This window comes from Anguilla anguilla, chromosome 3 (assembly GCF_013347855.1).
Source record: "Anguilla anguilla isolate fAngAng1 chromosome 3, fAngAng1.pri, whole genome shotgun sequence".
NCBI lineage: Eukaryota > Metazoa > Chordata > Actinopteri > Anguilliformes > Anguillidae > Anguilla > Anguilla anguilla.
Genome location: NC_049203.1, coordinates 33,936,018 through 33,960,073, shown reverse-complemented (window position 1 = coordinate 33,960,073; position 24,056 = coordinate 33,936,018). Strand labels below are relative to the sequence as shown.

The 24,056-nt window shown below is 44.8% G+C and overlaps 1 protein-coding gene across 1 annotated transcript; it reads right to left on the bottom strand.

The window, feature by feature from the left end:
• Nucleotides 1-23,927, bottom strand: mtx2 (metaxin 2). Its single transcript, XM_035410849.1, has 10 exons — nt 23,737-23,927; nt 14,890-14,937; nt 13,513-13,559; nt 7,644-7,716; nt 4,931-5,007; nt 4,227-4,319; nt 2,983-3,021; nt 2,179-2,304; nt 1,716-1,792; nt 1-423 (listed from the first exon to the last, which is right to left on the bottom strand). The coding sequence occupies exons 1-10, from the start codon at nt 23,774-23,776 to the stop codon at nt 213-215; spliced, it is 831 nt and encodes a 276-aa protein (XP_035266740.1). The 5' UTR covers nt 23,777-23,927; the 3' UTR covers nt 1-212.
• Nucleotides 23,928-24,056: the final 129 nt, after the last annotated feature.

Sequence of the window (24,056 nt, the reverse complement as noted above, 5' to 3'; positions counted from 1 at the left end):
GACGGTTTGAATCATGGAATTTTATTACCGGTAGGCACTTCCTGATAACACATTAAATCAAAGAAGCACGGCACAACGTGGAAGAAAATAGAAGTTTTTACATCAGAGAGGAACACTGGCGCTTTGGCGGAATGGAAGGCTGGCGGGAGGAGCGGGGAGCGTGTGCGGGGACCGCGTGCGGGAATGCGTCGGGAGCGGGGGGCCAGCGAGGCTCAGATCAGGGACGGGCTTTTAGGGAAGCGGGGAGAGGCGCCCGCGTCGCTGTCCCCGCCGTGCTCCTCGAAGAAGTTCTGCTCCACGCGGCGGCAGAAGGACAGCAGGTTGCCGTAGGTCCTGATCTTCTCGCTCAGCTCGTTGGACGTCAGCTGGGTGGTGAGGATGGTGAACAGGTGCCCGAAAACCAGAGCATCCAGCTCAGTGGGTCTGGAACGAGAGTTTAAGGAGAGAAACGGCGTGTTAAAAAAGGAGGCCCCCCCAGCACTCGCTCCCCTCTCCCCCTCGTTTGGTCACGTGCGGCTCGCAGCAGGTCAAGCGCCCAGAGACCAGCTGCTCACCGGGTCCGTCACCGGGTACCGCACCAACCACCGTGGCCTTTTTTTTTTTTTGTAACTACATTAGAGCGAGCTCTCTCAAGGATTCGTTGCCGCGTGCGTTCCTAATTTTTATTACAGCAATTTATTACGCGTTCCCCGAGCTTATGACAAAACCCTGGCTGTCATTAACAGATTAATTAGAATTTCTTCCCGCGCTCGGAAAAATCACGGGGAGCAGCGTGTGCAGGCCGGCTGCTCTAAAACAATAAGCGGGCGAGCAGCATTCCATCATTCCCTCTCCGCCTCTGCCCTTCACCCCTCCCTCAGAGGTGGGGCCACATTCAGGCGGGCGGAGGTTCTGTTCCTGGAGCCGTCCCCGCAGTAGCGGCGCATAACAAAGCGCTAAAAGGGGCGGGGACGCTTCAAAGGGCCACACTCCCGCGGCCCTTTCATCCGCCGAGGGGCCCGGCGGCACTGAAAGGCAGCCTACGTGGAGGCCATCTCCTGTGTGGCGCGGGCCCAAACAGATGTAAATGGCGGCGACGGCGGAGTCCCAGGGAGGCGCGAGGGGCAGAGACGCGTCCCCCCTGCCTCACCTGCAGGACCAGGCCCCCGCCCCTTCCCGCCCGCGACCTCTCCCGACCCCCGCCTCCAGCTGGGGCAGGGGCGGGACTGTCCTTCACACCTCAAACTGGACAAACTGGCCTGTGGGGGTGCGGCGGTGCGGGGGTGCGGGGCGGACTGACTGCGGAATGACAGAAGCCCAAAAGCCACCTCTTCAGCGGGTGAGAGAGCTCAGCCTTTACTTTTAATGTCCTCTACGTGTCCACAGTAAGAAAGGAAAAACCCCCCTGAAATAAAGCGTCCGTTTCTTCCTGTTTAAATGCCGCTCAACCCAGGCTGCTACTGCAGCTGGCTCTAAAACTGCGCCATGAAGTTCAAGCAAAGACAGTTTAACTTCTGCTAAGCTGCTTCAGCTACTTATACTAAAATGAGGTACCGGTGTTTTTAATGAAAGAGAAACGGTGGCTCAGAAAGAGAGCCCCTAGACCATGTTTTTTCTTAACCAGCAGGACGAAAGCAGCGTTTACTTTCCAGGTTTCCAGGTGTCAGTGTGCTGTGTTTTTATCGGGCAGATTTACGTCTGCTTGTGTGTGCAGCAGCGGCGAGTTGGAAACGTACTGTTTATTAAAGAAGTACGGCTGCGTCCCCAGCCTCTGTGACAGGGCCTGGCAGCACTGGCTCACATCCTCATAGACCTGCGGAAAGTGACAGCCGACGCTGAAGGCATCTCCGACAGAAATGGAGCACTTAAATACACTGTGACCTTTCATATATATGTGAACCTTCCTAGAGAAATGCATTTGGCAGCAGTGCATGTTGTAAAAATAATAATTTGTATATTTCCACATATATTATGAAGTGTTTCTAGGGGGTATATCTTAATAATATATTTTTATTTAAAATTATTTACAATATATTCCATTTCCTTAAGGGAACACTTGGCTCAATTGGAAGCGCTAGCATTAGCCGCTGACGCACCAGCAAGAGAGAGAAGCACAAACTATAGATTTACTTAACCGCTCATACGTCAGGATACACCGTGAGGGACAGTTTGTTCAGAGGAGTGCTTCCCAACACACACCTGTGCCAAGCTTTTCCCTGCCCAGCCAATGGCGGCCATCTTGCGCTTGACCTCCCACTGTTTCTGATAGGCCAGGATGTGGTTCAGGGGCCACGAGTAAGGGCTGCTGTACCTCGGCCATGTGATCTGGAAGAAAAAATAAAAATAATCACCACATGTTTCCCGTGGGCGTCGGGGGGGGGAAACGGCTGCACTGACAGAATGACACCATTTTCAAAGACCACATCCAAGCGGAACTTGTATCTGCAGCTCAACGAACGAACAATAAGCTAGCGCAACTGCTATAAACTGCAAACACATGGGAGAACTGTACCACTGTCCGTAAATCAATAGGCTCCCACCAACAGGCTGTGGAACAGATGGAATATTCTTTTTCCCTTCATGTTGATATTTAAAGTAGCCACAGAAATTTGTGTTATGCAAAATGATTTATAAAGAGTACTATTAAAAAAATGTAAATAAAGTGAATAAATTATGGTGAGTGTCAACCTATACATTGAAATTATGTATGAAGAGGTAAATATACTTAATGCAGGCTTAATGTAGGGGAATGGCCATGTTGAATAAAACTGTAGAAGCTCAGTATGCCAGCACCAAAGTGTGCGTTCCTAGAAGCAATAAAAGCAGAGGTGGGAGGAGGGTGACAGGCGGCTGGCCAGGATGTATGTGCGGGCCAAGTAAATGAACACTGTGTTACTAATGCTGCAAAGTACCATGTATCATTTATGAGCTGGGAGCTGCGATTGTAAAGAGAGCCCCTTTTCATTAAAGTTTAATTAAGATGAATGCTGCGAAAGCGCTCACCTCCGCCACTGTGTTCTCGTCACACCATTGGATGTACAACTGCAGAGGAAGGACAAAGAGCTGAGTGCACGTGCACACACACACATACACATACACACACACAGGCACGCATACACACACACACATGCAGGCATGCACAGTGCGCACACGCACACACACACACACACACGCGCACGCAAGCACACACACACACACACACACACACACACATACATACACATACACACACGCAGGCATGCACAGTGCGCACACACACACACGCACACATACATATGCACGCACACACACGCACACGCACGCACACGCACGCACGCAAGCACACATATACACACACACACACACACACATATACACATACACACACACAGGCACGCACACACACACACATGCAGGCATGCATAGTGCACACGCACACACACACGCGCACGTACACATGCACGCACACACACACGCGCACACACACGCGCACACACACGCATGCACACAAGGACACACACATACACATGCACACACACGCACACACAGGCACACACACACACACACCACACACATACACACGTACACGTACTGTACATGCACGCACACACATACACAAGAAAGGCACGCACTAAAACAGACCCCACACACACGGACACGCGCGTGCACGCACACACACGGCCAGAGAACAGCGCCTGGGAGAAAATGCGCTTCACACAGGGACGATCGCAGAGTACGCTCGCTTGATTTATGAAGGGACTGCTGGAATATTAAAAGGTTACCAACATTTCATTAATGATATTCTGAACAGTAATGATTAATTGAGTGAAGAGAGGATATTTCCTGAATTAAGAAATATGTATATTTGTATGCTTTTCAATATCGCTGTGACGCATAAAGACATGAGAAAACTGAAGCTTAAATACTGAGAGAATATCCAGTTTTCATCACAACAACACCACCCACTGACACTCAATGTGCCCATCTCACTGAACTACATATGAAACAAAATGTATGCACTGGAGCAAAAGTGAAGAGGAATGCGCTAAGTAGCTATATGTATTAAAACAGACCGTGTTCAGGACATGGGCTATTATTTCACTTGACTTAGAGGCTCTGTGATTCCCCTCTTTTCAATAACACAGGCAGGAATAATCACAGCAGTTCTGCTGCCTGCCAGGATTAAATTAGTCCGTGTCCATCACAGGCATCAGAGGAGTCCATTGGTGCTCCTTTCGGGAGGCGGGGCTTGGCGGGGATGACTGCACCTCGGCTGTCAGCAGCATGTTGTTCACCAGCTCCATGTACGCCTTCATCTCGGCCCTCTGGACCTCGTCCAGCCCGTCGCTCAGAGAGTGGCCCTGCGAAGGGGGGGGGGGGGGGGGGGGGGGGGGGGGGGGGGCCGCGGCATAATTCCAGAAGGTTCCGTCCCACTGTGCGGCCGCAGCTAAAGCCAGCAGCAGTGACCTTATTGCAGGCACAGCGGTGATGACCTTATTGTAAAGCGCCGCTTTAATCACACTAAAAACCTAATCGATAACAGAGATTGGGTGGGCCCTGCTGCTCAGGTCCGTGCTGATTGGGTGGTTTCGCCTCAGTCCAGCCAAGGGAGAACAGAAAGCAGACCCTGAAATAAGACTAATATTTTAACCACGTTTGACTGCCATCAAATCCCCAGGAGCGATGCGGTCTGCATTGTGGGAGTAACACCGGTCCCGCCAGGTGGAAACGAGGCCTTTAATTACGCGTTTTACCTGATAATAATCTCACTCTCTCTCAAAGGGAGCGTGCCCACACGCGTGCTCTAGCCGCAGCGGAAGGCTGAGCGGCGGACACGGGCCATCCTAGATTTTTACATACAGCTGTAAAGTGTCAAAGTGATGTATGTCAGCGTGACGGGGGGGTGATGGATGAGGTGGAAGTGTAATTTGCCGTCTCCGCGGCCTGTTTGAACAGAAAAATGCCTCCCTACCTTCGCCTTGGTGAACTGGACTATCGGCCCGAGCTCCGACACAACTTGATTTCCAACGTGTACGAAGGGAACTTTACCTTGGGGCAGAGAGGGAAGGAGGGAGAGAGGCAGAGAAAGAGGGAAAGAGTGAGGGAGGAGCAGCAGCATGGCTTCTTCATGAACTGGCAGAGTTCAAGGTGGAGGAGAGAGAGCACAAAAGAAATCTACTGCGGTCGCCAAGCCTTCAAGCCCGATGAACATTAAATTGCATCCAGACTTTTTATACGCCGTGTGTAAATCTGTGACCGTGATGCCACAGAGACATCTGCACAAGCCAAGAGCCTCAACAGGCTCGCTGTCCGTGACAATGCACGACAGCGTCATTCCAACGCCTCCCTTTCCTTTCAGGAAACAGGGGGGAAAAAAGCTGAAGACTCAAATACACTTAAGTGTTTGTTTTTTTTTTTTTTTTACTAGAGATTATGCTGAGAGCTAAAAGGCCATTTTGGATAAGCGGAGCTTGGCAGGGTGCTGGTGCGATTGGGACAGCGCTGGAGGTTTCCGATAAGGCGCTGCCCTGCGGAGCGGCCCTTCCCCTGCCCTCCCCCCACCCCCGGCCTGGGCAGCCCCAGCTTCCCCGCCTCCCCTTGCTGTACGGAGGCCCGGCTGCTCGGGCTCTGCAGCTCGCGATTGCCTCAGTCAATCAGTTAACCAGGTCTCTGAAGCCGCAAATCTATTTTCTGCCGAGCTGAAATTAATAATGTTCTTTCAGGGCCCGTGAAAGATGGCCTATTATGTGTGAGGCCTGGAGAGGAGAACAAGGCGCTCATATTTCCTAAGAGGAAATTAAATCTGCTTCTAATTGGATTTGGAAGGTGGCGCATCGCCGCGGCCAGACCGAGAGAGCGCACCGCCGAATCCTAAATTACGCCACACTGGATACCTGTATGTAAATAAAGCGCCCGCCCCGCCCCAGCGCCGGGCTCGCGGAGAAGGAAAGCGGAGAAGACGACAGCGCAGGGCTCAGCGGGCACGCGAGGGGCTGCGCTCGCCGCCCTCTGTATCTGTGAAAGATGAATTAGAGACAGGGATCTGGAGAACGCTCCCACGCGATAGCCGTGAAATCCCACATTCGCACGTGCGAGCGGCTTAACGGAACCAGCGGGGGTGATATCGCGTGCGGGGGTGAGACCACGAGCGGGGGTGATATCGCGTGCGGGGGTGAGACCACGAGCGTGCGTGAGACCGTGTGCGGGGGTGAGACCACGAGCATGGGTGAGACCGTGTGCGGGGATGAAACCGTGTGTGGGGGTGAGACCACGAGCATGGGTGAGACCGTGTGCGGGGGTGAGACCACGAGCGTGGGTGAGACCGTGTGCGGGGGTGATACCGTGTGAGGGGGTGAGACCGGGTGCGGTGGCGAGACCGCGTGCGGGGGTGAGACCGTGTGCGGGGGTGAGACCGCGTGCGGGGGTGATACCGTGTGCGGGCGCACTGAGACTGACATGTTGATGCATGGCTGGACGGGAAGAGCAAGCTCTGTTTGTAATGTTGGACGGTGTGGAACACTGGGGGGAAAAGTATGTATTTTTCCCTGCATGGGCCCTGCTGCTGAGCCCAGTTCACAGAGAGTTCACCCGAACAGCAGGTTCTGTCATGGCCCTTTTGAATAGATTCATTCTCCACTATCTCACTGGCAGCCCTAGGGTAATGGATGAGGTGCATGGCTCCAACAAAGACCTCATCTGCATCCACACCGTAAAGTGTATTACAATAGAAACGCAGGTTGCTTTGAACAGGCCTCTCCTCTGGCTTCCCACATATGTTCCTTATAAGCTACAAACATATGTAACCTTCCAAAAACTTTCCCTTTCATGTATGAAATTCATTTTCAGTCCCCTTGAGATTTTTTTAAATTTTTTGGTGGAGGGGGGTGGACGGTTTACTGTATCTGTATCCACAAAAATTGTGGATTAAAAATTTTAAATAATTTAAAAAGTATAACTGGATTTACTTTTTAATTAATTACACATTCAATTGCTGGCCTTAGCTAAGATTCTCAAAATGTCATTTTTCCTTCTGTGGTCCAGTCTATACAGACATGCAGTCTGAAGCAGTGAGGGCTAAACACACCGCCACTACAATTCCATGACAATGCACATTAGCACATTTAAATTCCTCCAACACCAATGCCACATCAACAATAAGAGCCTCCTGTGAAATATTACTGCTAATGAGAGAGTGGGTGGTAACCATGACAGCAGGTGTGATGAAACATTCTATGGTGCTCAGACCCAGGTTAAATGCGGTCAAAGCGGCCTCCATTTTCTGCGCAGATCGTGCAGCGGCGAGTCCACGCCCGTCAGGGGCCTCAGGCCGGTCTGCCGTCACGCCTCCCCACCCGACAGAGCTCAGGGCCGGGAGCGAACGCCGCTGACTGGCTGCTGCCTCCGAATGCTGTCCCACAGTCAGCACAGCAAAAGAAATAAATAAATAAATAAAAAAACACCTCACGGCAGCAGACGCCAAATTTAAATATTAATCAGGTTCACTCCTCAGCGCAGCTGTGTCGGCAAATAAAGACAAACAGCTCCTGCGCGGGGTGCGCCGAGCGTGGCGCGGTCTGGGCTACCAGGCCCGCGACCCCAGAGGGGCCCGCAGGAGCCCGCGCTGCCAGCGCTAATGCGAGACGGCGCTCCCGGCGGCGGGAGGGCAGGGGGGGGGGGGGACTCACCAGATGGGGACATGTACTCGGCGTTGGGCCGGCAGCGCACGCGGACGGGCAGGCGGCACATCCTCAGGTACGCCTGCGGGGGGGGAGAAGCGCACCGGTGAGCGGCACGGCCGATACCGGGGGGACGGGCGCGCGCCGCACCGCGCCGCCGTTGGCCATCTTACGCGCCGCCCGGCCCTCGGTGCGTCCGCGAGGCGAGAGAGCCGTGCGACCGCGCGCGCGCAGCTGCTGAAGCGGCACAATCAGAGCGCAAAGGGGACCGGAGGTCCACACCACCGCACCTAAAGGCAGGACAGTCAGCACTGTTGGGAAATATTCACACTCAATAAGGGAAAGTCAGCACTGCAGGGAAAATATTCTGATTCTTAATTCGGACCAATATTACGTCCACCTATAAACAGACAGACTTAACAGAGAAAAAGGCTTGTCGTTCTTATATTTTTAAAAATTAAATAAAATTTTACCAAAAAACAAAACAAATTAATGAATAACTGATTCATTCATTTGCTAAAAAATGCTGGTGCCACACTTAACGGACAACGGCTCCAATCACGGAGACGGGACATGGTGTGTGTGTATGTGTGAGAGAGAGAGAGGGTGAGAGGGACAGAGAGAGAAAGAAAGAGAGAGGAAGAGAGAGCGAGAAAGCGAGAGAGAGAGAGAGGGAGAGAGAGAGAGAGAGAGAGAGAGAGAGAGAGAGAGAGGGGTCATCTAAAATTCTTCAGGTTTGATTTTCCTCTATTTATCATTATTTTCTTTGGCAAGCACAATGTCATTGGTTCCCAGAAGAATTATAGGACTGTACTGCAGAAGGCAAACAATTTACTGGCACTTTGCCTCACTGAGCAGCACTGCTGTCTGCCAGAAGCCATTCATTTCCAGCCATACATGTTTTACTCATTCAGCCTCAACAAACATATTTGTGGAGGCGCTAGCCCATTACATTTCTGAACAGTCTGCCCAAGAAGTATTTAATTTGAAAATGTCCCTCATCTCCGCCATCGTCACAGAGGAGGCTGAGCGCGTTTCTTATTAGACATGCTAATCCACGACACGCTCGGCTGGCATCTGCAGGAAAAAAAACATAACTGTGGCAAAAAAAGAGAGAGAGATGCACTTACATTTCATAAAAAGAACATTTCAAAAAAAAAAATTTGTTTTTTTTTTAAAGAAAAATGAAAAAATGGCGGGTGTTTCCCTGGTTTGCGGCCGTTGGCTTCCCGCTCAGAGAGCGGGGGAAGGAGAGGCCTCGCTCGGCCCAGCTCGGCCCAGCCTCCCCGTGCAGCAGGGGTGTAAATTAAGCGCGAGCCTGCACTCTGCGCCTGTGGAGGACTGCGGTGGCCGACAGCCTGGGCCCTCTGTGGACAGGGCCCCCGCTTCCCAGCAACCGCCGCGGCTATTCTCGGGGCATTTACATTATTCAAAGATAAATGCCTTGTCAATTTTGTGTCTCCAAACACTAGATATGTGTGCCACTTTACTCCTCCCGCGGCCAAAGGTTGCCACACCTCGGCTGGTCAGGAGACAAACTACAAATGAAATCAAATGTCTTTCTGGAACGCTCCGAATAAATTTAACCCCTGCCTCGGAGCCCGTTCCCGGACACGCAAGCGGGAGGGAGCGGGTGCGAAGCCGCTTTCTATTGGTGCTCTCAGCGTAGGATATATAACGGCCCCCCATGACGCTCGCTTTGGCCAAGGAAAGATTTAAAGCTATCCGTTGTGTCAGCGACATATTAATTCATAAGTATGCCCACATAACTTGAGCACACATGACAAGTACAAACATATTCCAATAAAATTGAATGTTGGGATAAGCTTCTTTTTTTTTTTTTTTAAATCAATGAACCTGTTTTTTTATTACAGGTCAATGTACAGTGCTTCACTGTTACGTTTCCAGAAACAAATGCAATGAGTCATTTGTTTAAACAGCAAATCTCCTTAAGCAATTTCCCTTCATGATATTCATCGTGAATGTTCTTCCATTGAAAAAATGCATTAAGATGCTAAATGTTATCTGAAGCCTCTTCAATAGGTTGTACAGTCGTACATAGCTGCAGCGGTTGGGCAAACGGATAAATGGGGAGAGAAAGCACCCTTGCTGCACAGAACTACGTATACAGCTACAATGAAACTGTGCTCCACAGTAATCTGGCGGTGGGAGCACGCCAAATCCACGTCACCGTGTTTCACTTGACTGAAAAGGACGAGTTTTCCCAGCAGCTTAAAGAGTTAAAAATCATCACTGAAGGATGCGTTCTCTGGGAACTCTGCTCCAAAGATGAATCTCGGGCGAATCTTTACACCATTCACTTCCAACCTTTTTCAGCAGGAACAACAATGGACCCCGGCGCCAGATCTGCGTCATTAATTACCTCCCGCCTGGTTTGGGAGGCTCCAGGGGAGGACCTGACGGGCCCCATTTAAAGGGACTGAGCCTCTGCTGGGAGTGCCAGGGACTCCGGCCTGTTTTGGCAGGTAGTGTGAACAGAGGCCTTTATGGATTCTGAATTTACCCCACAGCCTTCCAACCAATCAGTACCTTCGTACTATCATCGGCACCTGAATGTGCTGGCGGAGAATATAGCTGCTTTGCATATGCAAACCAAACTGCTCTAAAAATAGTGTTTCAAACAATAGAACAGAGCAGGGAGATCAAAATAATTCCTGATAGGCATACAATCATTACCACAGTCACCCAGGATGGTTTGACATGGCAATTGATGTAGGCACTGCGACTGTTTTTATAGTGTATGTATAACTAGAAATTTTACCTCCATAAATTCTGGTTAAACATTTCACTCAAGGTTAAAACAGCAGTAAATCACCAGGGATTTAAACCAGTAACCTTCTGACTAAAGTCCAGTTCAGTAGATCATGTTCCACATTGAGACATTATTTTTAACTTGCCAAGTGTATATCTTTCATCTCCTGGGTGTTTAAATGCAAGCAGCCTACATAAACACATGAGGACACACAGACACATGCATGCACGCATGTGCGCAGGAGGTTATTCTTTCTGAACTGCATAATGTAATCTAGTGTCTTCAGAAAGCATTCGCCTACTTATACCTCCACCCAAGCCTTTATTTTCATCCTGTTATACCTTCAAATTTTAATGCTTCAATATTTTCCCCCTTCAGTAGCACAATTAATCAGAAATGATGCCAAATATTTTTTTATTCACAGCTGAAAGGCTTACATTTGTTCTTTTGTTTTTTTTTTTTTGAAGAAGTGGACAGTGTGCCCTCCCTTCATATTTTGTTCCTGTATTCAGATGGGTAGAAAGCACAGAGAGTATCAGAGAAGGGATCACAGCCCATAGGGTGCCACGTAGGGGATCAACATGGGGGGGGGGGGGGGCACACCGCCTTAAGGACTGAAGATGGCTCGCCAAAAGACAATTCTCATTTACAAAGGTATTCACCCTCCCAGAGTGAACACACTCTACATATGCCCTTCACAGCTCTGAGTCTTCTAAGGTACATCTGAGTTCTGCACATTTACATTTTGGAATGTTTGCCCATTTCTCCACACTAACTTGCTCCAACTCTGCCAAGGTATATGCAAAATATCAGTGACTGTGTCTGGTAATACCACAGAAATTCAATGGGATTTAAGTTTGTACTTTGGCTGGGCCATTTCTGATTAGTGACCTTATTGCTTTTAAGCAATTACTTTTGACTTTTTTTCATGTGCTACTGCTCAGTGTCCTGCTGAATATAAACCTTCACCCTAAACGCAGATCTCTTGTGGATGGAAACAGGTAATCCTCAAGGACTGGCCTTGTGGCTCCATCTGTCTGGCCCTAGATGACCAGCTTCCCAGCCCTCCTGCGAAATGCAACCCAGAAAATCTGAAGAGATTCTCTGGACAGGTTCTTCCAATGAGCTCTGCAATGCTGTAAACGTAGCAGCTGGTCTCTGGGTCACTTCTCTGACTGTTGCCCTTTTCTTCCGGTTGCTCAGTTTTGTAGGACGGACTGATCTCGACTGTGTCTGGGTTTTTCCTAATTTTGTTACAATGGATACAAGGAAGGTTCAAAGCTTTGTCCAACCTTTTTATAACCTTCTGCAGCCTTTTGCCTCCTAACAACTTCATCTTGATGTTCCAGGGGCAGTTCCTCTGTCTTCATGACAGTGTGACTGAGCTGATCTGCTGTACCAGTTGTGAGACCACACAAAGACAGTGATATCTACTGTATTGTGGAATGGTAGGTGGACTCAAAATAAACACGGGGGATTTAGAGTGACCTGACAATGAAATGGAAAACACCTGGTCCAATTCAGGTTGTTAATGCAAGGGGGTTCATACTTATCAAGCCATTTTCAGGTTTAATTTTTAATATAATTCTGACGACATATAAATACTTAATTTCATACGGGCATTATAGAGTCGCACACATAAGTAAATAATTAAAAATACCATTTAAATACATCTGAATTTGACTTTGAAACCCAGCAGAATGAGAAATAATCAAGCGGAGGTGAACGCTGTCTAAAGACATACGTGTTATTTTCACCGATTTCTTCCTAAGTAAGTATGTTGTATGCGCACTTTCCTTCTGCAGGTAAGGGCCATCATCTATCCAGGAAGCCCAGCGTTCTGTTAGTGTGCTTCAGGTCTCACAGGGCACATGATAAGTTGTTTAATTACCCATTTTGAAACTTTTCAGTTCCATGGATGGACTGCGAACTTTAAAAAAGGAAACAGTGAATAAAGCTGTCTGTATAATAATTCATTTTTCATATCTAATGATTACAGACTGTTTTACTGAAATAATGTGTCCGAGATTACAAATGAAAAGCCCACCGGATCATTCTTTATCCCACAGACAGATTAAATTCTAAACCCTGTTACCGTAATAGGCACATTTGTAGCTTAACATAAATTAGAACTCTAATTATATTAGGTACTATTTTAAACAAAATAACAGAATCCTCAGAATCCATAGGTATAATTTATAGCAAAGCCAGGTTCATTTTCCAGAACAATCAATTTCTCGCTGTAGCAGCACACTAATGTAATGATGTAACAATTTTTCCTCAGAGAGCTGAAAGCCTGAATTCCTAGTCATCACAGAGGGGTCTTGAAGATAAATGGAGATGCAATTTATTCAGTCATAATTTCATATTGAAAATGCTATAAAGGGTGTCCATATGGGTATCAGCAAAGAGGAAAGGGACTCTTAATATATTTTGGTTCAAAATACTATAGACAAGACAGAGGTTATTTATTGCCCCATTTCTGCAAAATCAGTAAGCTGTCTTTCAGGTTGATGAGGAAGAGGTGAGCCTATCAACACACACTTTTCCATTTACCGTCTTGGAGAGAAAAGAAAATCTGTTTACGATGGGTAACACGATTCAATCTGCTGCACCCAACACCAAAAAAATAATTATCAATTCCTGAGAATATTTTTTAAACGCTTTTAAAAAAAACACATCGACAGTAAACAGTGTCTCCATTCAAATGATACAATGCGTGTGCAACGATTACAGAACATTTCAGTGATAAAGTAAGGAACAACAAGGCACAACAGGCTTGTTGTGCAAGACAATGCAACCCAGGCATACAAAAACATTTAAAATGCAGCTTTGATATTTACCTTTAGCACAATCAACTATATTATTTTAACTGAAATGTTCTAGGAACATATGTGATCTATATTATAGGTAAATGTTAAAATGACATAACTTATTGTAAGATACTGACTAAATGCAGGTTTTCGACATAAAAGCAATACATTTTGGTTTCACATATAAAAATGGAAGCAAAAACTACCGACCCAATATGCAGTAAAAAATATGCTGTTTTTTTTAATGAAAAGTCTTTACCGATGCTTTTTTATTCCAAATGCTTTGTCTTACCTGGACAGCAAGAGAAGAGGCACAATCTGACAGCAGTATTTGGTCTTCTGAAAAACAAAGCGCAAAATTCAATAAAACAAATAAAATTTAAATAAATACTGATAAAGACATGGGGATGGGATAGCCTTCAGCCCCCCCTGCGACCCTCCCCAGGATAAGCGGGTATAGATAATGGATGGGTATATGAATGGATGAAGGGGTCTGAATACTTTTTGAGTATCTATATCTGTATTTGTGCACCCAACTATATGGCTGTAAAGGCCTCTGTCAATTAAGGAGAGGGCAGAACTGCATGCGGCTGAAACAAATGCAGCAAAGAGGCACTTTTAAGTCCACCAACCAAGTTGAGAAATCACTTCCTGGGGGACTGTACTTCACATACAGCCCTTCACAGGCAGATTGCATGTGCCTGATCCAACAAAGGAAAGTCACCATGGAAGTCTTGTGCTTGTCTGATGAAGCAGGGAAACCATTCTGATTGAAATTCTCCTTCCCTCCTTGGGGAAGCTAAGGCCTAAGGTAGATTGCCCCATTGTAACCCAAGCCGGAGTCAAAAGCATTAGCCTATTTCATAAGAGTTTGACATCAAAATTCCACAGTGTCCATGGACAGGCATTTATGCAACACATTAAAATCAGCATCACACATTTATGTGCAAGCCATGTCTCAAAATGACCAGCCCTAGCAGTTGCTCACACATAAATATTAGCCAGTGATGGAGAATACATAAACTCTCACAGGCCAAGCCGTAAGACCTCATCTGAGGTTGACATGGGAAAGAAGGATGATAAGTTTGCTGTGATAAAAAAAAATCTCTACTTAGAGAACTGGGAGCTGGTAAGTATTAGTCTTCATTACTTTGCAGTCCAGCAACATCTGTAGCATGCTGCTGAGCCCCAAATAGGTGCTATAATGTGGCCCCGTGATATATGAAGAGCTGCTAACGCCTGCCCGAAATCGTCCCGCTCTTTTTAACACTGCCTCCTTTCTTAAAGCAAGACTGTGCATTACCAGAGAGCCTTGCAAATCTGCTGCTTCAGCTACTGGCACAATAAATCTACTGTGCTTTCCTTTTGCTCGACCATTTCATTTCCCCCCACCACAACCAGTAGGGCAGAACACCCCCTCAAGTAACTGCAGTTCAGGGAACAAAACAGGAAGGGAATTGGTTGTGAACAACACTAACACATTATTTCTCAAGGTAACACAATTAAATGTAAATACCGTTATACTATGTAACCTGAATTTGCAGAGTATTTATAGATTACACTTCTGGTACATAGCTGTGTGTGGCGATAAATGAGAAAATCTTTCAGAAGAATTGCAGTGTGTTCTGTGCTGCAGAAAAAGAGCCCCTCTCTGAAAACTGCGGCTTACCCTTCAGGGGCTGATACAGTGTTGCGTTTTCGGGCCATGGGTCTGCAGCTAAAGAAAGAAAAAGCATTAAGGATTAAAGGTTGACCTGGAAATTTAAAAACACATAGGCTAAAACATACACTCTGACTTGCTGAGACCTAGAGAGTGCACCACACAAGCCTGTACCAAATCATCGTCAGAACTGCTAAACATACTTGCAAGAAGCACATTCATATCACAACAAAGAAAAAGGCAAAAAAGCTGTCGTCAATTTCATCATGCACTAATTTTCCAGATACCTCTACTTGCTACATTATTTACACAGGTCTATGCTACCAATAAATGTTGTAAAACACGGAGTTGTATTTTTTTTCCACTTCATATTTAAAAAAAGATATATATATATATATATATATATACGATTCACATAATTTTCATACTCATTAAACCGTTCAGTGACCCCTCATGCCCTGTGGATGGGGGCATGGTCATCCTGGAAGAGACAACCTTACATTTTTCCTTACATATCGTACTAATGAATGAGCAGCACGGTCACTGAATGCACATTTTCAACCACAAATTCCAACCCTATTTACTGATGTCTTTCTCATAGATTTAAATGCAGATGTCACTTTAGTCACTGTTCCTACTGAAACACTAGTCAGTTGAACAGTCTTCGTGTCTGAAGCTCCTGCAATCCCAACAAGGCCAGGTCAAAACTTAGTATATGGCTGGACCGAACCGGCCGACCAATGGTGTCACTTTATTAGTCAGTCACTCAGTCACAGACATGCGCAGTGTAACTTCATCACTCACTCAGTCACTCAGTCACAGACATTCGCGCTCACGGGGCTGGCCCCGCTGTTGCGGTCCAGCCAAAAATGAACTCTCTTTCAAAGTCACTTAGATCTTTTCCTCTTGCCATCTTGATCCAAAATCAAGGTCAACTAGGCTTGCGCAGCATTTTTATACATGCATGATAGGATGTCAATTGCTTAAATGCATCATGCAGTACACCTGTATGGAAGCATCTGCAATCGTTAAGTTTTGCCACTCATTATTTCCGGTTATTCCTTTAATTTGTCACCCGTCAGTATATGTGTGTGCACGTGTGTATGTATATATACACACACACACCACATTTCGTTGCCACAAAGTGGGAAGTGCACAATTCTCTAGAGTGTAGCATAAAGATCTTCCTTCACTGAAACTAAGGGGCCTAGTCCAAACCACAAAAAAAACAGCCCCGGACAATTATTCTTCGTCCACCAAACTTTAGAGCTGGCACAATTTGAGTCAGTACAGCTGGCGCTTTGCATTCCGCCAAACTCTGATTCGTCTGTCAGACAGCCAGATAGCGAAGCGCGATTCATCACACCAGAAAACGCGTTTCCACTGCTCCACTGAGTCCAATGCTGGTGTACTTTACACCGCTTGAGCTGTCGCGTGGCATTGCGCATGGTGATCTTAGGCTTGAGTACGACTGCTCGGCCATGGAAACCCATTTCATGAAGCTCTTGATGAAAAGTTAATTTGCTGACGTTATTTCCAGAGGTAGTTTGGAAATCTATAGTGAGTCTTGCAACCGAGGACAGATGATTTTTATGTGCTACACGCTTCTGCACTTGGTGGTCCTGTTCAGTGAGCTTGTCTGGCCTACCACATCACCACTGAACTGTTATTGCTCCTATACGTTTCCCAATAACAGCACTTACAGTTGACTGGGGCAGCTCTAGCAAAGAAGAAATTTCACAAATTGACTTGTTGGAAGTCTCACTGAGATCTTCAGTACGACCTGTTCTACTGCCAACGTGTGTCATTAGAGATTGCATGGCTGTATGCTTGATTTTAAACACCCGCTAGCAATAGGTATGGCCAAAACCATTCATTATTAAAGCATGCAGACATGGTGAAAAGGTTTAGTTTTTTTTGTTTGACCAAACATTAGAATGGGGAACATGCGTGATCTTTGACTGTGGTATGATTGTCGGTGCCAAATGTGGTGGTTCCAGCATCTCAGAAACAGCTGCCCTCCTGGCATTTTCACACACTACATTCTCTGGGGTTTACAGAGTATGGTGCGAACAAAAAACATTCAGTGAGCGACAGATCTGTGGCCAAAACCTCCTGGTTAATGAGAGGTCAGAAGAGAATGGGCAGACTTGTTCAAGCGAGTAGAAAGGCCACAAATTCTCAAATATCTTTTTTTTTTACAACAGTGGTGTGTAAGGGTATCTCTGCACAACACCTTAAAGTGGATGGGCTACAGCAGCACACAGAACAGAAAGAACATGAAGATGACATTTTTGTGATGACAAAAAACCCAATCTCCCATAATGCATCCCTTTTCACATCACATCGGCGGGGTGTTTGTAGTGATCTGTCATCTTGATCCTCGCGATTTAAAAACCAGATTTAACCGCAATTTAAAAAAATGTCACTCACTATTTCTCAAATAAACTCTTTTTTTGACGGAAAGTCTGTCACTGGTAGCCTACCACAGACTAACCTGCAACCGATATCAAGCAGTGAGAAAAAACCCCAAGGTACATCCCAACGTCATCCTTGTTGTTTTATTTGGTACACAAATCTGGCCGTTCGCTCGTAATATCACCTGGCTAATATCAGGTGATATTCCGATGCTAGTTCGCTCATAATACGAGATGTTCTAAAAAGTAATGAAAAGCTGCACAATGACTGTTTGCATAAGGAGGTGGAGCCTAGTAATTTTGTGGTTGCAGAACTATTCAATACTTAATTTGCTTTTATGAAGTTGTCACACTTTCTGTCCATGATGAAACGTGCTAGCACAGGGTGTAGCAGTATACCAGACATGCCGTTTGGCGGAACTTCCACTTCATCTCCCTATGATTGAAGCTTGTAAAAAGAAACATTGTCTGGTTGAAAAAATCTTGATTTCTACTGAGACATGCATTTGGTAGGATCAGAATTTGGTGTAAACAGCATGAACCCATGAATCCATCCTGCCTTGTGTCAATGGTGCAGGCTGGTGGTGGTAGTGTAATGGCATGGGGCATGTTTTCCTGGCACACATTAGGCCCCTTAATACTGAATGGGGATCATTCGAATGCCACATCATGCCTCAGCATTGTTTCTGACCACATGCATCCCATTAGGACCACAGTCCATCCTTTTTCAAAAGGAAACTTCCAGCAGGATATTGCACCAAGTCAAAAAGCACACATCATATTCCACAAACATGGGAGTTACTTCACTTTGCTCCAATGGACTGCACAGTCACCAGATCTCAATCCAACAGAGTACCTGAGGGATGATTTGGAACAGGAGGTTTTGCAGCATGAATGTGTGGCCAAAACATCTAGCACCTTGTTGAATCCATGTTGCAAGGAATGCTGTTCTAGAGGCAAATGTGGGTCCTACCGGGTACTAGATAGGTGTACCTAATAAATCGGCTGGTGCGTATATAATTACATGGATAACTGCAAACTAAAAGGTTAACTAAAAAACTATTTTTAAACCTGTTAAAATGCACTTTAAACTTTTTGTAAGTATACCCCATGTTAAATAGACCCCATTATCTCCAAAATTATATACAGTGACATGGTTTAAAGCTTGAAATAAAGAGCACATTTGTATCAAAATGACCAAATCCCCTGATCCTACAGTTTCACTCAGTAAACAGGTGGACATGTTTATTTTAAAAAACAACAAACAAATCCAAAAATCATTTTGTTTTCTTTATTCTGTAGTGATGTACTTCCGATACCAGACAAAATCAGATTTCTTTTTACAATGCTACCTCAGGATGCCTACAATAGCAGAAAAAAGATTGGAGTCGACTGAACAAAGCAGTACAATTTGACGTGTTTTATCAAAAGGTGGCCAGAAGTGTCCCCAAAACCTCTCCAAATGGCGCCAAATCTCTCTGAATTTGAACAAATTTTTCCCAGCCACCATTCACTTCCAGAAGCTAATTCTGAACGGTAGAAAAACTAGAAGGGAAACGTGGTCAGGTGGTTCCATTCAGTCCTATTCAATTCGATATTTCCACATGTGGAATCATCGCAAGATGGTTGCCACGGCCCAGAAATAGTATGACTGATGAGTTTGCAATGAATTTCCTATAAGTATTATAGAAATGCATCAAACTCAATTCAACGCAAATTAGGTGCCAAAAGCTCACAGTGTGGTAATCAATAGAAGCAGGCAATAACATTTTACATTTTTCCTGAATAAAAATCTGATTGCGTTCACTAGGCAAACTGATCTCTGATTGGTTAAAAAACTAATGAGATAACAGGGTCTGGAGACAACCATAGTAGGTTCACAGCTTCATCACGTGATGAGGCCTCGCTCCATTACAGCTTCATTTTTGCCTCACAACCACAGAGACACAGCCACAGAACTGTGGGTAAATAGCTACTTGTTAGCCAACAGTTATGAAGTTCGCTAGCTTAGCTAGCTAATGACTATTGCCTTTGTGTTGTCATCTTGTGCATAAAAATAAAATAGTTTCAAATACTTTGACGAGAGTAATATTTCTGAAGACAGACTAACATCTCAAATTGAGTGTTGTCAGACTTTGTAGCACAGGAAATGTACCAGTCTATTAACTTAAGGATTACAGCATCTAGCTGGTTGGCTTCAGGGTAGTTAGAAAATAGACTAACTAGCTCAATTTTCGCTATCTGCTATAAAGTTTGCAAGCTTAGCTAAGTAGCAAAACTGTTATCTTGTAGATAAAAATATTATGGTTTCATATCTCAAGTTAAGTGTCATTAGACTATGTAGCACACGGCAATGAAAAGTAAGGGTAATATTGATACCAATCTGTACTACTTTCGGGAGTAAACTACAGCACCTATAGGTCGTTGGCTAAATAGGTCACGCCTTTGTTCACACAGAAACAATGTAGTCTAACGGTGAGCCATGAAGCCAAATGTAAGCTAATCAAACAGCTTGCTAAGCTAGCTAGTTAAGTGAATAAATGTTAAGTTATTTTAGCAACTACTTGCGGCTCATTTCTCCAGTATCATGATGCCATTTTACAACATAGGCTGTACTTATCTTCAGAATGCTTACTGCCCCAGATACCTGAGTGACCCTGGGATGGATCTGTGCCAATTCATCAATTCTCGCCCAGCCTGGAGTCAAATCTTTGGATGGTAGTGTAGTGCAATGGGTAGGGAACTGGTCTTGTAATAAAAAGGTCAGAAGTTCAATTCTCGAGTAGGACACTGCCATTGTACCCTTGAGCAAAGTACTTAACCTGCATTGCTTCAGTATATATCCAGCTATATAAATGGATGTAATGCAAATTCTTTGTGTAAAATGTAAAGTTGCTCTGGATAAGAGGGTAATCCAGAGCAACGTAATGTACATTACATTACAGTAATGTAATGTAATGAGTTGCTGGCTATCTGGTGCCTGTCTATCTCTGCCTTGATTTAAGTGGGGTTGCACTGTTAAAATCAGCCTTATGTCCATTTACATACCAAAACTATGTTTCCCCATGTGAAATACTTGAAATATTTAGTCCACTTCAACTGAAAAAATACTGCAACGTTTGGGTTAGGGAACCAGCAAAATGTGCATGTCAGTCAAAATTGAATTTAAGGTTGGCTATTGAGGCGACTTCAAAATAAGCTAGCCTTGGATATAAATCCCATCTAAGTCTACAAGTTTATTCTGTCTGAATGTGAACAGTGACATTCTGACGCTGCAAAATAACGCTCTTTGTCACCGTGGGCATTTCATCATGATTTCTCATAGGCCTATTAGAAAGGCATGCTAGGATTATCAGAAAGCCTGCGACAGTGGAGGTAGCCAATCAGCTATTATTCATAACGCTACTTCGTTGCAGCTAGTTCTCAGAAGAATTAAACGTTTGCTAATGTTATCTGTGTGGTAGGTGAAGTTAAGTAGTTTACCTAGGCTAGCTAGGTAAGCTAATGTTAAGTGTGGATAGATGACCTTAGCTATAACCGACTAGAATCCTGTTGCCAACCTATTATATAATTAGAATAGCTTGACATTAAGTTACTTAAAAAAATAAAAATAAAAGACCCACAGCTAGTAACCAACAAAAAGACACAGTCTGAGCAGAGTGCCAGAAAAGCTTACTATAGGACCTTTCTGACAGCAGACAGCATTGTGAAATGTCCAAATCGTAGTCTGTGATAGAGGATAGCCTTGTTCAAAAATGTAGGCTATATGTATAAAAATCTTTTTGCTGATGTTAGTGTTACAGTAAGGTACAACACACACATTAGACCTCTTTTAGACAGCTAACAACATCTGTGGCAATGGAGGGGTGGGTGTGGCTTTACCTATGCTTACTTTGAAGAGTATGGGGGTCTTCCAGGGAAAAGGTGGCAGGTTAGAAAGTACCTGAACAAAACGGCGGTGGTTGGATGGACTTCTCCCCTTTGAATTAGGAACACTGTATGTACTAAACCTTGTGTGTACGTATTATAATAAACTAAACCTGGCAGTGGATGAATGGAGCTGATCGCTGACAGCAGCATAGGAACAGGTTGGTCCAGATGAAAGCATCATGGTAAGCAACTGGTAAGGCCATCCCACCATTTTATTCCTCCGTTTACCACTGGTGAAATATACGGACTTTTTAGGCTATAGACAATTTTATACCTTTCAAGATACCAAGACACCATAGCTATTAATATATTTAGGACAGAATTAGGATACAATGTAACATTAGCTATGGCGAAACACCAGGCAGATAGCTAACTTTAGCTAGTGAAATTAGCAAAACAATCACTTCATTAGCTACTGAACTCAGCGTTATCCGTAAGCTGTGTAACAATTTATAAAAATGGTGTTGTTGTACTTGGACTCTTTGAGTTTACATTTATAGTGTAGCTATGTATGTCTGCAATCCTGCAATCCTGCTGGCCTAGGGGTTGCAGCTATAAATATTGATGCACGTTCACAACGAGGTGAGAGCAGAAGTGGCGGCCTGTCTCTTTCTCTGTAAGCCAATGGGTGTTCTAATTTTATGTTATGTAATGTTTTTACAACACTGCAACCGTTGAGAACGTTGCCTGCTGCAGCTTTAACTCTAAACTGTCATTTAGACCATATAACCAAACCATTTATGTCAGAGGCAGGCTTCAAACTTTGATCCCCAAACTTTCAACTATCCCAGGTGACAACAATCTGACACCAAATCACAGGCCACTGGAATAACTTCGTCACATAGAATTTACCTGTGCTATTCCAAATTTTCAGCATTAGCAGGATTATGACCAGGAAGGGACTGTGCTCTGCTTTTTCCCACCTGTTTTTTTCTTGTTGCAATCTATCCTCATTGTTTTACTCAGCTGTTAAAAGTTTTGACTTCATGACCACATTCACATTGTAGCAAGTAAACAGCAAAATATCTGGGGAGTGGGGGGGGGGGCTTGGCATTACGCAGCAAGGAATTCAGGATGAAGGTCAGGTTTGCCAAAGGAGGGTGAAGTTCTGGGTGTCACTTCTGCCTTGTATATTGGCCTTTGCGCTGACCCTTAGCTGTCCATTACAATGACTTCTTCAGAAATTATCATCTTATTATGACATTGAAATGATCCATTATGTTCCTTCAAGGCAAAAAATGTCCTCATTTTGAAAGCAGATTCTTTCAATTTTAGGTGAATTCATGAAACAATGCCCCCTCAAAAATCTGTCGCCTGTAAAAAGATTAGGTCTACCTACCTAAACTACCCACCAAAACAACATTCTGTAACATCCCATATCAACAGCAACTTTGTTTTATGACTGCTTATTCATCACAAGAGTCTATGTTCATTACAAACATGCAGTAAACATATTCATAATTATTTGATTGAATATAGTGTTGCTGGCGTTACTGTCTTTGCGCATGAGTATTACTGTCTGGGAATATTCGCTTAACTGTACACTGCACAAGAACCCCCCCACACACACAAGCTCAGTCCCACATCAGCCATGTGTACATCTACAAGAATATCATCTGGACATCATATTCCTTTCCACTCTGGCAATTACAGGAAGCAAGAGGAGAAGCAACTTTAGCCTCCCCAACAGCCGACTTAATACATGCACACATCTTTGCAAGATATTTCACGTGTGTCCAGTCCCATCTATGCTTTGTCTATAATGACCACATTTACAACAAATAAAAGAACACAATGAATTCATATAAACGAATATCCACTGCTTCATACAGATGGAACTCTACGTGCGAAACACTGTCAGAATCATTATCGCGGTTTCCGACACTGAGTTTGGATTTTGTAATCCTCAAACTACAGACCACTTCAGAGTAAATAATTAAACAACGAGCCGCGTAGGCTATATTGAATTGGAGTTTATGAAACTTGAGTTGTCTAAAACTAGGATGTTACGGATTTTTTTGTAGGAACATACGCTTTCGAGAAACGCTCTCTAGTTCGAATCTAAATTTCACCTGGGAGCTTTTAAACTGCGCTGACACCAGTGCTGACTTTTGGCCAATATTCTATGCAATGGTAGCCAACGTCAATTAAAGTGAGCAGCCCGTAATTTCACCATTACACTAACGAAATACGGAATAACTACCTGTTCTGATTATATTACAAATTGTCTACATTAGCTATAGGCTACTTCAACATGACACTGCTAGATAATATTGGATGGCTTTTGGGAACATAAGAAAACTAATGCTAATATGTTGACTAGCAACGTTTTAGCATGTTACAGACAAATCTTTACCGTCTCCATGCACGAGTAATCACAGTTCACTAAAATCTTAAAATCCACAGGGTTTGCTAACTGTCTAGCAGGTTGCTAACCGGCTGGCTACCTACATCTGAAATGGAATCTGCTCCATTACGTTTCAATGACCATGAACATCAGGATATTTACCTGCTATCTGAGAAACATACGCCTCTGCAGCAAGAGACATGACGGCAGACCAGAAAGAATCTTGCTACGTTTACGCAATAATGCAATTTAAATTTAAATAAAAGTCTAGCAGTTCACTACAAATACACACAAGGTTACCGGAACAGCAAGCGTAGAGCTTGACCTATATAAATCCCACAAAAATTATGTTGTTTTTTTCTTCGCACAAACACAAGCTTGGCTGTGATTGGCCAATCTTCTGTTATGGTTGCCAAGTATACCAATCACAGGAGGAAGCGAATTTCTTACGAATACAAGAGCTATAAACTCAAGTTCACCTA

Excerpts from the sequence above, each read along its gene's own strand:
- mtx2 (XM_035410849.1), bottom strand. The coding sequence starts at position 23,776 with ATGTCTCTTGCTGCAGAGGCGTATGTTTCTCAGATAGCAG. Across the intron at positions 5,008-7,643 it reads CGAGTACATGTCCCCATCTG|GTAAAGTTCCCTTCGTACAC; the intron begins GTGAGTCCCCCC and ends CTCTGCCCCAAG. Across the intron at positions 4,320-4,930 it reads TCCAGTTCACCAAGGCGAAG|GGCCACTCTCTGAGCGACGG; the intron begins GTAGGGAGGCAT and ends CCCCCTTCGCAG.